The sequence below is a fragment of the Leucopleurus acutus genome (genome assembly GCF_964270905.1).
Source record: "Leucopleurus acutus genome assembly, chromosome: 10".
Classification (NCBI taxonomy): Eukaryota; Metazoa; Chordata; class Mammalia; order Artiodactyla; family Delphinidae; genus Leucopleurus; species Leucopleurus acutus.
Window position 1 is genome coordinate 66,581,159 of NC_139153.1, and position 17,106 is coordinate 66,598,264.

At 55.0% G+C, this 17,106-nt stretch overlaps 1 protein-coding gene across 1 annotated transcript; it reads right to left on the bottom strand.

Moving 5' to 3' along the window:
* Positions 1 to 2,651: 2,651 nt before the first annotated feature.
* TULP1 (TUB like protein 1) lies at positions 2,652 to 16,481 on the bottom strand (the record flags this gene model as incomplete). The annotated part of the gene is made up of 14 exons (XM_082848164.1): positions 2,652 to 2,785; positions 4,738 to 4,909; positions 7,088 to 7,186; positions 7,266 to 7,377; positions 8,646 to 8,758; positions 8,952 to 9,122; positions 12,239 to 12,348; positions 13,079 to 13,198; positions 13,275 to 13,376; positions 14,306 to 14,461; positions 15,347 to 15,505; positions 15,817 to 15,895; positions 16,268 to 16,319; positions 16,435 to 16,481. 14 exons carry the CDS (start codon positions 16,479 to 16,481, stop codon positions 2,652 to 2,654), a joined length of 1,626 nt encoding a protein of 541 aa, XP_082704290.1.
* Positions 16,482 to 17,106: the final 625 nt, after the last annotated feature.

Genomic DNA, 17,106 nt, shown 5'->3' on the forward strand with positions numbered 1-17,106 from the left:
ATTCTGGCCAAGGAGGCGCCCTGGCCCCCTGCACCGGGGTGGAACATGTGGACACAGAATCAGCTGCAGGAGGCCGGATATACAGAGGCGCCGTGGGCTCGCACCAGCCCCTCTGAGCTGTGTCCAGCCCCCATCCCCACCCCCTGCTCTCCTGGGCTACAAGTCCAGGCCTGACCTGGTTCTGCCTCTACCTGGAGCGAGTAAAGACACAGAAGGAGGTGCCCCCTGAGAAGCCCTACACCAACGCCTCATTCCCCCTTGTTCAGAAAGAATCTCTCAGCCCTGGATCAGGGCCCCTCTCCTGGAAAGGTGACACAGTGGGGTCTCCATGACACTGCCGTGCGGCCTGGCTAAGCTGGAAACCAGACGCAGACAGGCACTCCCGGCCTTCCTTCCCCAGGCAGGAGTAAAGGGCATGAAAGACAATGGTGGGGGTGGTGTTGGAGGGTTAGGGTTAGAGACAAGCGGCCTTCAAACCCTCTAAAGTCTAAACAAGGGCTCTGAGGAAGCGTGGCGAAGAGAAGGCCCCAAATCCAGCCCCCTTTAGAGCCAGGCTCACAGAGCTCAGGGCTGGAACTCCGAAAACTCCACCCCGACGCAGGCGGCAGACTGGAGGGAACTTAAGCTCCTGCCCCTCAGGGGGCACACGCCCGGGGCACTCAGCTTTGCTGCCGGACACCCTCCACGATCCGGCACGGCTGCGGGCACCGCGCGCAGGAGCCGGCCTGGGCACCGGGAGGCCGGGCCCGAGGCCTGCGTGGAGCTGGGGCCCAGCGGACTCCGAGAGAGCGCCAGCTGGGAGTCCAAAGGGCGGCGGGGCCCGGGACTGGGAGCTCCCCGGTGGCAGGCCCCCCAGACCGTGCGGGCCCCCAGACCCCGACCTCGACACCCCAAAGGCGGACGTTGGGCCAGGCGATGGCACCGGAGCCAAGCTCCCGGCTCCCCGACCTCCCCCGAACAACTCGTCCGGGTCGCGGGGGGGTGGGATGGGGGTGGGGTGGGAGGGGTGGGCGGGGCTTCCCGGAGGGCTTCCCCCCCTTTCCTCTAAACTTCCCGGCACCCAGATCCGGGGCTCCGGCTCAGGCTGGACAATAGCTCTGGGAACCAGCCCCCCTCGAGTGCCCCCCCAACCCAGAACCAACCAACCAAACCACCTCTCCCAGCAGGGCCTCCTCCCGGCGTCCGCCCGGCTTACCTGGTCCGATCTCGCGGGGGCGCTCCGGCCGGGCGGCTCCGCCGGGCCCGAGGGAGCGAAGAGGGGGGCCGGGGAAGGGGGGTCTTGGGGAGGGGGCTGACCGGAATGTGCGGAATGAGCCGAGCTGGAGCGGGAGGCGCCGGGCGCGGAGGAGGGAGCGAGCGGGACGGAAAGTTTGTGTTGAGGAGCCGGGACTGGGGGTGGGGGCTGCGGGGAAGGAGGGGGCGGGGCGCGCAGGGGGGCGGGCACCGGCCTGGAGGGGCGGGGCCGCGCAGGGCCGCCCCCGACCGCGCTTGGGCTACCCACCCTGACGCTTCGAGACCCCAGGCGACCCCCGGCCTCTCCGCGCCTGGGCGCCCCGTTCCTCGCCTGCCGGAGCGGCGCTCTCAACCTCTCTTGCCCTACCCTACCTCCCCAGTCCCCCGCCGGAATTTGGGGCTCCGGCCTGGGCGGGGCCGAGGGCGGAGCTCCCACCTCGGGGGCAGGACTCCCGTCGGTGCAGGGGCCCGGGTGCCGCGTCACTAGGAGCCCGGCGGAGCCGGGGCGCACGGTCTTCGGGTCTCCCTACCCCCTACCCGAGTCCCGAACGGCCGAGGCGGAGCGCCGAGGCGGAGCGCCTTCTCCCGACTGAGTGCCCGCCCCCTTACTCCTCGGGCCCCAGACCCGGCCCCGCCCTGGAGGCTGCGCCCGCCCTGCCCGAACCCGGTTTGTCTGGTTCTCCCCGAGAGGCTTGTTTCTCGAATTTCTCCCTTTCCCCCTCTTCCCGGACCTCCGGGGCCCTCCCTCTCGGCCCGGCTCCCCGGGGCCCCCGCAGGGGGCGTCTCGACATCGCGAGTCAGCCGAGTTTCGGTAGGACCCACGATGGGCGCGTGGGAGGGGACGCGGGAGCGCCCGGGGCCTGAGCGGGGTGGGGGGTGGGGAAGGGAGGCCTCCAGCCCGCCCTCCGGACCTCTCCCGCGCTCCGGACCCCTCCCGCCGCCTTTTTCTCCGCACGCGCTGAAGAACCACTGCTCCTCTTGGCCTAGGACGCAGCTTTATTGGGGATGTGGGTACCCGGTTTTCGTTCCCCATCACCTACCCCCTCCTCGGAGCCCGCCCCCCTCCTTGGAGCCCTAGTACGGTCCCAGAGGGGGTTAAAACAACACTGACTACTGCTCCTGGACAGGAAGTGACTGGGGCGCCGGGCGGGGGTGGTGGTGAAGCGGCGCAGGCTAGCTCCGCGACCAGATGTGCGGCTGCAACTCCAGATGTTCTTCATCTCCGTCCGACCCGCCGTGTGAGCTCCTCCCCTGCCTCGCCTGTGCCAGGCTGGGCAGTGGATGGAGGTCACCCGGAGACAGCGGGGTCAGCCCCCGACAAGGGAAGAGTCTTCAGTGGGGACTCTGGTGAAGGGACCGTTCAAGCCTCCAAACTGAATCCTTTCCCCAACCCTGGCGGGCGCTGAGGACTACTAGGGTCACTCGCAGGCCAGCTTCCCGTCGAAACTGGAGAGGGCAATGGCGAAGGCCTGCAGGGCGCACAGCGGGTACCGGTAGTCTAGGGTGAAGGCGTCCTCGGCCACGCGGCCGAACTGCAGCACGATGTAGTCGGCTATGGACACAGACGGGGTGGGGGGGGGGCGGCCCGAGACCTCTTGGGTTCTCCCTCCTGGCAGACAGTGCCCTCAACATTGAGGGAAGTCCCCCCACTCTTGCACTGGGGCCCCAGTCCTTAGCCATGTCTCAGTTATTCACCCCACCGTCCATCCACCCTCTTATCTCTCCCAGCAAGCCCCACTTGCCTACAGCTTTACCAGCCACGGTAAGCCCCTGAGGGCGGCGACCCTGCCTTACCTTCTGCTGCCTAGGGCTATGCATATGACCAGCCCGCACTTAGAGAAACCGGTCAAACTTCCTTAAGCCTAGAATCCTTCCTTTCCAACACCTCTGTGGTCTTTGCCCCATTCCTTCTTCTTCCCACCCCCAGACCCCAGGTCCTGTCTTAGACCACCAGCCTCATGGTCCCCCTCCTTATCCAGTGGCCCCCTCAGCCCCCATCCCATATCTGGCCCAGGTTTCCAGCCTCAATCCCAACACCTCCCCCAGCATCCATAGGGACAGGATGTTGCTAAAAATACCCCCAACCTCGGCCGACCAGGCTCCACCAGAAATGTGATCTGGAGAGCGGTTTTTCAAGGCCTCAGGACAGGTGACACAGGGGGCACATCCCTAGGATGGAGTGGGGGTAGGGAACTCACTCAATGTTAGCCAATTCTGGGAACCTGGAAAGTCCTTGGGAGATAACGTTCCATATCCAAACCCCTTCACCCTAGTGGGGACCTCTCCCCAAGGCTTGTAACAGGGCACATTTTTACTTAATTGTGTTCAAGGTACATTTTGTTTCCCTAACTCTTCGAGGGCAGGCCTTTGACCTCACTGGAGAGAGAACGATAGAAATGCTTGATTTATATTTCCTACTCCTAAAAGGCAACCATCCTCATGGGGTTGGGCACTGGAGCCAGACTACCTGGGTTCTAATCCCACCTCTGCCTCTCACAAGCTGTATGTGTGAGTTACTTAACTTCGCTGTGCCTTGGTTTTCTCCTCTGCCAAACAGGGACAATAATAATACCTTCCTCACAGGGCTGCTGAAAAGATTTAATTTTTTTTTTCGGCGGTGCAGCTTGCGGAGATCTTAGTTCCCCGACCGGGGATTGAACCCATGCCCTTGGCAGTGAAAGCACAGAATCCTAACCACTGGACCACCAGGGAATTCCTGAAAAGATTTAATGATTCAGTATCTGTGAAGTCCTGAGAACAGTGCCTGGTCCATAGAAAGTCTCATGTGTTAAGTAAACATAAACACTGTTTAAGTGTTTATGAAATAAATTTTGAGGGCCAGGGTAACTGCCTGGAGTTGCTGAGAGACTTTGGATAATGTGCTGCCCTCTCTGAGCCTCAGCATCCTTCTTGGCCACATGGGGGTTGGTCTATCAGTCTTTTTTATTTTTAAATTTGTATTTATTATTATTATTTGGACGCGTCACGTGGCTTGCACTATCAGCTTGCGGGGTCTTAATTCCCTGACTAGGGATTGAACCCAGGGCCCCGGCAGTGGAAGTGCTGAGTCCCAACCACTGGACCGCCAGGGAACTCCCTATCAGTGTTTTTTAAGCTCCAGCAGCGTAACTGTCCCTTCAACACAGTCTTACCCAGAATACCCCAATATCTACCCCAGGCTCTAGTCAGTGCTAGAAAGATGGCCTGGAACAGTGAGCCCCAAGACACCTGCTTGGAATATATGAGGCTCCTGGGAGCACAATGTCAATGCCCCCGCAGGAGAGAGTGACCTTCCTGAATGTTCTGGCTTCAGAGATAAAGGACAGCTCCACTCCTCTGTGTGTGTGTGTGTGTGTGTGTGTGTGTGTGTGTGTGTGTGTGTGTGTGTGTTATATAGAGAGAGGGAGAGGGAGAGAGAGATGGGGGGTGGGGGAAAGACTTGAGTAAGGGTTGAGGTCTTGGAGGTGGTGGGGAACAGCCTGGCTTGGGTCCCCAGATACTCACGGTCATCGGCGTGGACAATCTGGAAGTTCTTGACCGAAGCCTGGGTGACTCGGCCTTGGAAGTTGAGGGTGTAGGAGCCACTGTCATCATTCCAGACGGGGGGCTTGTTGTGTAGCTCGATGAGGCTCTCCAGTGTCTTGTTCTGCCAGCGCACCAGCAGCCCGTCGCTGGCCTGGGGTGCCACGGGTGGGGCAGTATTAGGGAGAGGACAGTTAGGGGTGGCTGAGATATCTCAGGACTGGTGGTGGAGGGGTGGCTGGGGACGTGTGCATGCCCTTGTGTGTGTGCAGCCTGGGTGTCAACGTCCATGCAGGGTATCCTTGAGCGCATGTGCGGTCTCTGTGGCGTCCGTACGGGCAGGGTGTGTATCTGTGAGAATGGGCTTTGCTGTGGAACGACAAAGTGGAGGGTTGGAAAGTGGAAAGTAGCATCTGGCACACAGGAGGTGCTCGATGCCATTGGTGCCCAAGGGGGTCTTAGGAATGGCCATATATGCTGGCACCGATTACAAGGATGAACCAGCTATTCTAGGACTTACAAGAAGCTCACAGTTGAGCTTGGAGAGATGTATAGGTAAAGAGTAGTTAAAATAAAATGTCCTGGAAGAGTTTCTGGAAGGAAGGAGCAGTATCTGTGTGATGGTGCTCTTGAGATATTTCTTTCCTTAGTTTCTTTGTCACCTGTTCATGTTCATGACTTAGAATGAGTCCGCTCAAGATCGTATCCTCCAAGAAGCCTTCCTGACCCCATGTCTGATTTAGATGTCAGCTCTGAGCTTCCATAACACCTTGCTCTTAACCGTTTCTCCCACTGCACTGTTATGGACAGAATTAGATACCCTAACAGCATGCACAGTATTTGACTAATGGCTCTGTGCCTCAGTTTCCCTCACAACAGGGTTTTGTGAAGATTAAATGATTAATAGTGCATGAAGTGTTATTTAGATCAGTTCCTGGCACAGAGTAAATGCTCAATAAATATCAGATATTGTTTTGATGGTAACTCTTGTGTTAATTTTGGATCTTCAGTGCCTGGCTTTAATAAATGATTGTGGAATGAATGAACTGTAAGATGATGAAGAGATACACAAAGCAGCACTGGGTAGTTCTTACCAAGCCCAAACACACGTGGGAGGCACTGCCTCTGGAGGATTTATATGTTTATTCCAGGACGGAAGGAGCAACTGTGGAACCCACAAGCTCTTAAAGACCGGAGCCTCCCAGGGCTCCTGCCCCATGGGTTGGCCAGGCCTCTGATTACAGTGTCTTTCCGGCAGGGAGGGATGTGTGATCAGCTGATGGGAGTATTCTTTTTCATTGCAAATGAGTAAAGTGACATCACTGTGAGTGTCCATGCCAGTCATCGGTCTCTGAAATCCTGGGCTCACCCAACTTGCAGTGCTAAGGAGCAGAGCGTGGGACTGACACACTGAAGGAGGCCACCTCTCTCCAGGCCATCTCTCCATCTTACCCTACCCCTCACACACACACACACACAAAACAAACAGCCTTTGCTTTTTAAAATATGTCAATCATATCACTCCTTTCCTCAAAACCCTGATATAGCTTCCTGTTTCTCTGAGTAAAAACCAGTTATACAGACTTATCTGCCCCTCACTGTCACCTCTCTGACCTGCTTCTCCAACCCACCAGGCACTCCTGCCTCAGGGCCTTTGCACTGTCTCTTCCCCCTGCCTGAATGTTCTTTTCCCAGATATTTGCAGGCTTGCTTCTCATCTCCTTCAAATTTCATCTTCTCAGTGAGGCTCACTCTGACCACTGTATTTAAATTGAAACCTACACACACACACACCCCCCTCATCTCCTTTCCCTTGTTCGACTTTTTCTTTTTTCCCCACAGTACTTATCACCTTCTAACATACTACACAATTTACTTATTTATCACAATTATTGTCTACTGTCTGCCTTCCTCCACTAGAATGCCAGCTTCATGAGTGCAGATCTTTGTTTTGTCCACTGATGTCTCCAGTTGCCTAGACTAATACTTGGCACTCAATGTATGTGTGTTGAATGAATATATGAATGAGTGATTTGATGTAAACTGAAAAAAACAAAGCAAAACAAAACAACCCCTATTGTGCTTGTTTCGGTGAATTCAGTGAAAAACCCCTGAATTGAATTAATTCCACAAGTTGCCAGAATGAATTTGTGACAGGGTGATGGGGTGACAGGGTGATTTGTGACCAGGTGATGGGTGTGCTCAGGGGTTTGGGTACTGGGCAGGCCGAGCACCCCCCCCCCCGCCCCCCAGCTTCCCAGGAGTGGGTTACAAGCAGGTCAGTACGGAGCAGGATTCTCTGGAAGGGGCTTCAGGGAGGTAAGGGGCTCACATTGCGGGGCCGAATGGGGACCCTCTCCTTGTCCGAATTCATGCCGGGAATGATGACCGTCATGCGCCGGGGACCTCGGAAGCCCAGCACGTTGGTTTCCTGGGAGGGAGATGCGCGTTAGGCCGGCCCCGGCGAGAGGAGGGGCCTGCCTGCCGCGGGGGACAGGTGGGACTCTCACGTAGATCACAGCCGCCAGCTCCTGCCGAAGGCTCCCCACATCCGTGCTGCCTCCGCGGTGCGGGTTCTGCCCATTGTCAAAGACGGTAAAGCGGTTCCCCAGGAGGTTGGACCTGCAAGCAGGGTGGAGCTGGGGGCGGGGCTGAGGAGGGTCCACACCCCTCCTCCCAGACCCTTTCTCACAGCCAAGCTTTGAGAGCTTCCTACCTCAAGCATGGGTGTGTATTAGGACCGGAGCAATTCAGGTCCCCTGCCCCTGGCTTCCGCCATGAAGTCTTTTTTTTTTTTTTTTTTTTCCATGAAGTCTTTTTTTTTTTTTTTTTTTTTTTTTTTTTTGCGGTACGTGGGCCTCTCACTGTTGTGGCCTCTCCCGCTGCGGAGCACAGGCTCCGGACGCACAGGCTCAGCGGCCATGGCTCACGGGCCCAGCCGCTCCGCGGCATGTGGGATCCTCCCAGACCGGGGCACGAAGCCGTGTCCCCTGCATTGGCAGGCGGACTCTCAACCACTGCGCCACCAGGGAAGCCCCCCATGAAGTCTTTTTAAAAGCTGGATCTAGAAGGAGACTGGGAAGCTTTCAAATCTCAGCTCCGTCTCTTGCTAGCTGTATGACCCCAGGCAAGTTACTTAAACTCTTAGTCTCAACTTCCCCATCTGTAAAATGGGCATGATAACAGTATTTACCCCATTTGGTTGATAAGAGAATTGAATGGATTAATATTTGGAAGTTACTTAGAAATACACCTAACACATAGGTAGGCCTTACATAAGTGTTTGTTAAATAAATAAATTAAAGAAATAAGGCCTGACTCGGGGGTTCACTTTCCCTTCACCTCTCAGATTTGTGGTGAGGATTGAATGAGCTATATGGAGAGACATAGCACAGCGTAGGTGCTGAATATTTATTCGTCCGTTCAGTTGGTAAATATTTATTGAATAGCTACTATGTGCCATGTGCTAGGAATTCAACCATGAACAAGACAGGCATAATCCCTGTCCCATGGACCTTATGTCCTACTCCAAGTGAGGTCTCTGGACCAGCAGTGTGGGCATCACCTGGGTGCTTCTTAGAAATGCAGAACCTCACTCCTTGCCCAGACCCACTGAACCTTTTTTTGGGGGGTGGGGGGGGGCAGGATCTCAGTTCCACAGACCAGGGATTGAACCTGGGCCACGGCAGTGAAAGCCCAGAATCCTAACTACTAAGCCACCAGGGAACTCCCCCCACTGAACCATTTTAACAAGACCCCCAAGTGATCTATGCCTGTCAAAGTGTGAGAAGCCCCGGGCCAGGGGACAATTCCAGAGTGTCCGATGTGGTGGGCATTCTGCCAGGCACAAGGGGACAGAGGTGACTGGCCACTGAGCTTCCCAGCCCCACCTCAGCTTCCCGATGAAATTCTCCCCTCCTCGGGACAGATTGGTGGGGTCACTGGAGATGAGGTAATTGGCTGTCTTGCTCCGTTTCCGTTTCCTGCCAGCCAGGAGGAACACCTGGGGAGAGGGGTCACAGAGATGCGCTGGAGGAAGGAGATGCGCTGGAGGAAGGAGGTGCACCCGGGGAAAGAGAAGGCCCATTTGCCCCGCAGCCCTCGCCCCACTGCACTTTGGCTCTAGACTCTCCCTCAGTCTGGGTCCTGGCCCCTCCACTCTCCGTCCCACTGGCTGCCACCTCTCTCCGACCCACCTTCTTCTCTGTGTCCAGGTGCAGGAAGTAGGAGGGATACAGGCCCCGGTCCATGCCCTTCTTGTCCCGGGTCAGCCGGCAGCGGACCGTCTGGCCCTGGGGGGCAGGCCGAAGCACGAACTCCTGGGGTTCGTCCACTTCCACAGGTGGGGATGGGGCCCTCTCCTCCTTCTGGGTGGGGGCAGAGGGTGCATCAGCCCCAGAGCACTAGCTTCCCGGCCCTCAGCAGGTCCCCAGTGCCGGGATGCAGACAGGGCAGGCAGGACAACTCACCGTTTTCTGTTTGGGGAGAGAACAGGGGCTGTTAGAGTGCAGCCGGCCCCTCCCCCAGCAGCTCACCAGGCCGTGTTAGGAGGCTCTGGGGAGCTTTGTGCTTTATTACTATTTTGTTTAGCTTGTGGTTATGAGCCCAGGCTTTGGAGCCAGACAGCCTGGGTTCAAATCCTGGTTCCACCACTGTCTGTCATGGTTGTTAAGTTTTAACCACACTGTGACTCAGTTTTTTCATCTGAGAAGTATGTAGGGTTGGGGTGGATACCTGGGACAGACCTTAGTTTATATATTTAACAGACACTCATAGAAAGTCTACCAATGTGCCAGGAATTATTCTAAGCACTTTCCAAATATTAACTCATTCCTCTTATCAGTAGCTACTGAGGTAGTTGTTCCATTATACAGGTGAAGAAGCTGAGGCTCAAAGAGCTTAAATAACTTGTCCTAGTTCACATAGTAAGAGGTGAAGCTGGGCTTTGAATGCTGTTAAACCCAGAGCCTTTAGAAAGACCTTCCATCATATGGATGCTCTCAGGGGGTGAACTGAGGTGAGGCTGAAGGTGTGGATTGCTGTGTTCTAAACACATGGTGTTATAGAAGTGTCAGCTACCACTATAATTATAGCAGGCGGTAAATACTCAATGAATGTAGCAGCCAACCTCCAGCATGGCCCCCGATGCTCCCCGCCTCCTGGTATTTATGCCCGTGGACCCTTCCCACACTGTATCAGCGTTGGTCTTTGTGACCAATAGGATATGGCAGAAGTGATGGACGGTCACTTCTAAGGCTAGGTCATAAAAGATATTACAGCTTCTGCCTTGCTGTATCTCTTGGGCCACTCTTGGGCTCTGGGGCAAGTTGGCTGCCATGTCTTAAGGAGAGTCAAGCAGCCTCTGGAGAGACCTCCAGCCAACAGTCATGACAGTGAACCATTTTAGAAGTGGATCCTCCATTTCCAGTCAAACTTTAAGAATGACCACAGCCCCAGTTGACATCTCGACTGCAACCTCACAGGAGACCCTGAGTCCAAACTACCCCTGCTAAGCCACTCCTAGATTTCTGACTCACAGAAATTAAGAAAATAAATTGTCATTTTAAGTTTTGGGGTGGTTGTTATATAGCAATACATAGTCAATACAATGAATGAATAAATAAGTTCATTTTGCTCTTTGAAAAACTTTTAATAACTATGTGGTTGCATTAGGCCCTAGGGTGGCCTAGTGACCACCCTACCATTGCCCCTTCTGTTCTTACAAACCTAGTGCCTTTTGCTATCATGTTCTGTCCCTCACAAGAGGGGGAACCAAGACTCTAACCCCAAGTTTCCCAGCTGGGAGACAAGGGACTGCCACCTGGGTGTGTGCATTTCAGGTATAAATGCTGTCTGGGAGTCACTAAGAAGCCCTGATGTGCTGAGGTTGCCCATTTTTGCTGAGGGCAGGTTTGCACTGTGTGTGAAGTGAGGCTGGTGTTAGGGAGCAGGCCCTTAGCCTCCAGGTAAGTGGCATCTCTTCTTCGCTCTAGGCTGCTCTAGAAGAAACTTGGGAAATCCAAGACTATGTTTGGAACGTGATGTTGGGAAAGCCAGACTCATTCAAACATTTCTACAGAGGTGGATTTTGGCCTACTATATTAAAGGCTGTACTGCAGTTATATTCTTTCTGGAAGACAATAAACTGGGCTTTCAGTTATATATCAGTTTCTGGTGATCTTGGCTAATGTGAATCAGTCCCCCAAGACCTGACCACCCCTGTACAAAGGAATAAACCCACAAACTAAGATACCCCCAGGCCCTGCCCTCAGGATGATCTCTCCACTCATGGAAACCTGTTTCTCGAAGACTTTCATCACTTTCTCTTTCCAGTTCGACCTCTCTCTCCCGCTTACTCCTGCCTGTGCATGTTGGTACCTGAGTCCTGTTTGTGAGTGGGGGCTGTATTGGAAATATTTAACAACGTGTTCTGCCCATGGAGACTGCACCGTCAGAGTGGACACTGGTAGGACTGGAAGAGGTCCTGGAGGCCTCTGATGGCCAGTGTTAACCCTTTGGTTGCTGGAAGGTTGGGAGGGCCTGGGTGGGAGAGCAGAAAGCACTCTGAGCAGTATCTCAGAGCAGCAGAGTGGAACTATTTTAAAAACTCAAGTATGGGGTGGATGGGTGGGGAGGTGGGAAGAATTGGGAGATTGGGATTGACGTATATACACTAATATGTATAAAATAGATAACTAATGAAAACCTGCTGTATAGCACAGGGAACTCTACATAATGCTCTGTGGTGACCTAAATGGGAAGGAAATCCAAAAAAGAAGGGATATATTATGCATATAGCTGATGCACTTTGCTGTATAGCAGAAACTAACACAACATTGTAAAGCAACCATACCCCAATTTAAAAAACGTCATAGGGCTTCCCTGGTGGTGCAGTGGTTAAGAGTCCGCCTGCCGATGCAGGGGACACGGGTTCATGCCCCGGTCCGGGAAGATCCCACATGCCGCGGAGCGGCTAGGCCCGTGAGCCTGCGCGTCCGGAGCCTGTGCTCCGCAATGGGAGAGGCCACAACAGTGAGAGGCCCGCGTACCACAAAAAAAATAAGTAATAGCTCAACTACAGCTGGCTGTCAGTCAGTCAGTGTGCCCAGGGATGTGCATGCATATGTCTGTCTACCTGGGCTCCACCTCCCTGGTACAGAAAATGTGTGGCTCTCATGTGGGGACCATGAGAGCATCTCCGGCTGTGTCTGATAGTTAGGCTGCAGGGGGGAGGGCTCAGAGCGGGTGACATAAGGCCCCCGGGTGGCCAGTCCCAGCCTGGTGACCCCACAACTGCCTCTTCTGTTCTCACAAACCTGGTTCCCTTTGTCCTCATATCCTGTCACCAGAGAGGCAGCTAAGATTCTAACCCCAAGTGATTCCATGGTCCTAGCCCACGAGGTCCCACACTCAGGTCCCCCAAGCCCAGGCCCCTGCCATTGCTCCCTGGAGGGACCTCACCCTCTCCCGTCTGGGCTCCAACCTTTTTGCCTTTTCCTTTTGCTTTGCCCTTCTGATTGCTGTTCTTGGTCACCACAGCTGCCACCTCTTCCTCCTCCTCCTCCTTCTCCTCTTCTGAGTCTTTGGGAGTGCCTGAGCATTGTAGGGGAGCAAGTCTGTTAACCCCTTACCCTGGCAGAACCCATCTTGTTTTGCAAGGTACGTCCAACACCCACGCCTCACTTGGACCCCTCCCACAACCACAAGAGAGCAACCCCCTTTCACTATTATCAGAAAGTAATAGGGCTTCCCTGGTGGCGCAGTGGTTAAGAATCTGCCTGCCAATGCAGGGGACACGGGTTCGAGCCCCGGTCCGGGAAGATCCCACATGCCGCAGAGCAGCCAAGCCCATGCACCACAACTACTGAGCCTGCGCTCTAGAGCCCACGAGCCACAACTACTGAAGCCTGCGTGCCTAGAGCCCATGCTCCGCAACAAGAGAAGCTACTGCAATGAGAAGCCCGCGCACAGCAACGAAGACCCAATGCAGCCAAAAATAATAAATAAATAAAATAACTAAATTAAAAAAAGGAAAGAAAAGAAAGTAATAGCCTCAGAAAAGCTAAGACACTGCCTGAGGCCACACAGCTATTAAAGTGGGGGTCAAGATGCCCCCAGTCTTCTGACTTTATTATTATTTTTTATTGGAGTATAGTTGCTTTACACTGCTGTGTCAGTTTCTGCTATACAGCAAAGCGAATAATCCATACATATACCAAGTCTTTGACTTTAGAACCCCTACTCCTCACCCTATTCTGCATCCCTCCTTCCACACCCACGACTGCCTCTGGATGTCCTGACACCAGAGGCCACTGCCACCTACCTTTCTTCTTCAGAGCTTTTTCCCCAGGGTCATCGCCCCCAACCAGGAACATGGCTGCCGGTGTCTTCTTCCTCACTCTGGTCGGGCTCCCTGAGCTGTCCTTGTCAGCCTCCCCGGACCCTGTGTGTGTGGATGTGAAGAGGCCACACCCCCCGCCTCACCCAGAGTCCCTTGTTCCTCCACAGACCAGGCTCACCTTTCTTCTTCATCTTTCTCATCTTGGTCCCTTCCCCTGCTGATGCCTCCTTCTTCTTAATCCGCAGAGGTTTCAGTGGGGGGACAGGGCTTCCCAGGTCCTCTGGAAATGGAGGGTGGGAGTTAGACAAAGAAGAGCCACCTTCCAATCCACTCATTGTTCCTTCAATCCCCAGGGAGGCCCAGAGCACCTTCTGCTTGTCTTGTTTTTAACCCTGAGTCCAAAAAGGACTGGATGAACACCAGGAGTTTAATAAGTAGTTAATGAATGGATGAATGCCAGGCCTCCTAACCAAGCCTCTGAATCCCAGGTCCCACCCCATCTCCTCCAGAAAACCTCCTGTGGTCAGTGCTACAGACAGTCCTCCCCGCCCCTCCAAGAGGCCCAAGGTCCTAGCTACATGTCCACATGTAGACCAGACCCCAGTACCCATGGGGCAAGGTGCCCCAGCCAGGGAGCTATCACAGCATTTATTCACTGATTGATTTTTTACTATAATCACTTTGATACTTTTGTAAAAATTATAAAAATAATTCATCTTGAGTTAAAAAAAAAAATCACAAAGAAAACTAAAATCCTCTGCCCTTCCTGGCTCACAGAGCACCCTGGGCAGGGGGCTGGGGGGATGGTGGAGGGAACACATATTGATTTAAGGACCATCGGAGGGAAGAAACCACCAAAGGGAAAAACTCTTGGGTCCAGGCCCTGGGGAGCTTTTTTTTTTTTTGCGGTACACGGGCCTCTCACTGTTGTGGCCTCTCCCGTTGCGGAGCACAGGCTCCAGACGCGCAGGCTCAGCGGCCATGGCTCACGGACCCAGCCGCTCCGCGGCATGTGCGATCCTCCTGGACCGGGGCACGAACCCGTGTCCCCTGCATTGGCAGGCGGACTCTCAACCACTGCGCCACCAGGGAAGCCCATCTGGGGAGCTTTTTGATGTCTCAACTCCTGCGTATCCATGAGACACCAGGCCCCTCAGGGGTAGGGCTAGTTTTGTGTGTCTTTACCCCCTCTGGACCCTTAACACCCACCCTTCGGACCCTGGGCTTTGGCCTTCCTTTCCTTGATGTCTGCAGAAGCCTTCTCTTTGGGGGGCTTCTTGGGAGGCAGACGGATTTTCTCTTTCTTTTCCTTCTCCTCCTTGTCCTCTTCCTCCTCCTCCTCGTCCTCTTCCTCCTCCTCTTCCCCTGCAGGTAAAAACTGCTCATAACAGGGGCTGGGGTGGGCCCCATTATGTGGGGAGCCCAGTCCTTCCAGATTGCTGGGAGGCGGTGAAGGAGCTGGGGGTAGGAGGCTCCCCTTCTGGAACAGAAACAGGAGGAAGAAAGGAGTTTCGGCACCTTCGTCAAAGAAGGGGGTGACTCCAGAGTCTTCCAAGGTCTACAAGTCAGGAGAGAGAGCTGGAGTTGGGGGGATGCTGGGGGCTTGGCAATCCTGTTCTGGGAAAACGCCGTTCTCTGCTCGTCCTTCCTCTCTCTCTGGTACCCTCAGCTCCTCACACACTCTCCTGGGGTCTTTCAGTTTCCCCTTCTCTGCCCCTTCTAAAAGACACCTGCACTGCTTCTCCCTGTCCTGGTCTGTTGCTATTTCTAACTTCTAGCCAGACCCGTCTGAGCTACCTCCGGCCCCTAGCTGCAGGGTTTTTTTTGTTTGTTTGTTTTTTTAAATATTTATTTATTTTTAATTTTTGTTGGCTGTGCCGGGTCTTAGTTGCAGCACGCAGGATCTTCCTTGTGGCATGCAGGGGTCTTTAGTTGCGGCATGCATGTGGGATCTATTTCCCCGACCAGGGATGGAACCTGGGCCCCCTGCATTGGGAGGGTGGAGTCTTACCCAGCGGATCACCAGGGAAGCTGCAGTTTAAGGCAAAACTCTTAACCTCAATGTGCCTCGGTTTCCCCCTCCCGACGATGGGACAAGAACACGAGAATAAAGGTTTTCCTGGCTCAAAGACGAAGCCAGGGACGTGGACGCGGTTTTTCCGAGTTGTCTGCCTCTCTCCATCTGCTGTTCCTGTCCAGCCCCTTCCCTCCTCCTCTCCAGACGCCCCCTTCCTTCTGGCGCTCTCTCACCGTCCTCCGCGTCTGGGGCGCGGGCTACCAGGAAGGTCTCCCGGGGGTCGCGCTTCTTGGCCTCGGGGTCCCTGAGGAACTTGGCGTAGACAGTCTGCAGCTCCCGGGCCTCGGCGGGCTCCCGGGAGGGCTCCTCCCGCGGGCTCCTCCTCCGTCCCGCTGAGCCGAGATGCGCAGGTGAGGCGGGACCTCCAACGGCGCCCACTCCCCCTCGGGCTCCTCACCCTGGGGTCTCCCTGGGGCTCTGTTTCCACCTTGGACATCCCTCTCCCAGCTTTCATCATCCCTACACTCCTCCTAACCCCCAGCTCAACCCCAAGTCCGCTCGGCCGCTTCCCCCTCCAGTTACCACCCCCCACGCCCCTGCTCCCAGGGGGGGGTTCCCAGACTCAAGGACACCCTCGCCTGCGGTCGTTCCCTCCCGTGACCCTCACCCGGGGGGGCGCCCCGGGGCCCAGCCTTCCGCATGCCTCCAGGTTTCCGGGGCTTGGATCCCGTGGGGCAGGGGGACTCTGGGGCTTCTGTCTTCTTCTTCCTCAACTTCTGTCGCTGCAGAGTGGGGGTCAAGAGGAGGGAGGGGAAGGAAAGGGCGGCTCTGAGGGCTGCCTATCACTCTCTAATCCCTTGAGCCGCCAGAAATAACCGCAGATTATTGGGAGGGGAACTGCACCCCTTCCTGGGGTGAGGAAGAATGACCCCCTCCCGTGTACCACGGCCACCTCCAATGCCCCAAAGCCCAAGTTCCTCTCCTGGACACCCCATACCCCCAAACACCCCCTTCGTGCAAAAACAAAACAAAACAAAAACCTCCAGGGAAGCAACAAGCCCCAGAGGCTGCTGAGGGGGACCCTCCCCACTCTCAGACCCCCTACGCTGCGTGGGGGGCTCTTTCTGTCTCTTCTCCAAGCAGGGGTGACATACCTGCTTGGTGCGCTGCGGGACTTCCGGGCTCTGGCCTTCCTCCTCATGCCCGCTGAGGGTAGCAAAGGAATCAGTCTGTCTCCCTCCCCTTTTCCTGCCCCTCCCCAAACCCTCCATCTGGCCCCCCCACCAGGGTTCAGGTAGGATGAGGTGAGGGCTTTCCAGACCTGTCTGAGGCCCACACCTCTCGGAGGGTGTCGTCCTGCAGCGGCATGGTGCCTGCACCTATCCACAGTCCCTGCTCTGGTCACCCTGCAGCCCTAGAAGCTTCCCTGAGGGCCCCAGCTAATCCGGGCTCAGCTTCACCCCCACCTCCTGCTGGCTCAAGAGGGTGGCAGCACTGTGGGAGGTGCTCCTTCCTGGAACCCATCCCCCTGCCTGGCCCACTGAGGGAAGAGGCTGAAAACTCAGATCCTCAGCGGCCCGAAGGATGGCATCACTGTACCAGGTCCTCCTGCGCCCTGAACTTTGGCTTAGAGATGCTGATTTGATAATTTGTTGGTGGTAAGTGGGGCATGGGAAGAAAATATGACATCAGATCCTGTATTTATCTTTCTTTTTCATTAAAAAAATTAAAACTAGGATTTACTAATATTTAATGTATATAGATTGATAGATGCATGTGTATATACTTTATAAAGAAACATGCCTATATTCTGGGTGTCCACCTAAATATCTTTTTACTGATAAGGAACTTTTTTTTTTTGGCTCACCTTGCAGCTCGTGGGATCTCAGTTCCCCAACCAGGGATCAAGCCCGGGCCCTCAGCAGTGAGAGCATGGAGGCTTAACCACTGGACCACCAGGGAATTCCCAGGAACATGCTTTTTTAAGAGTTTA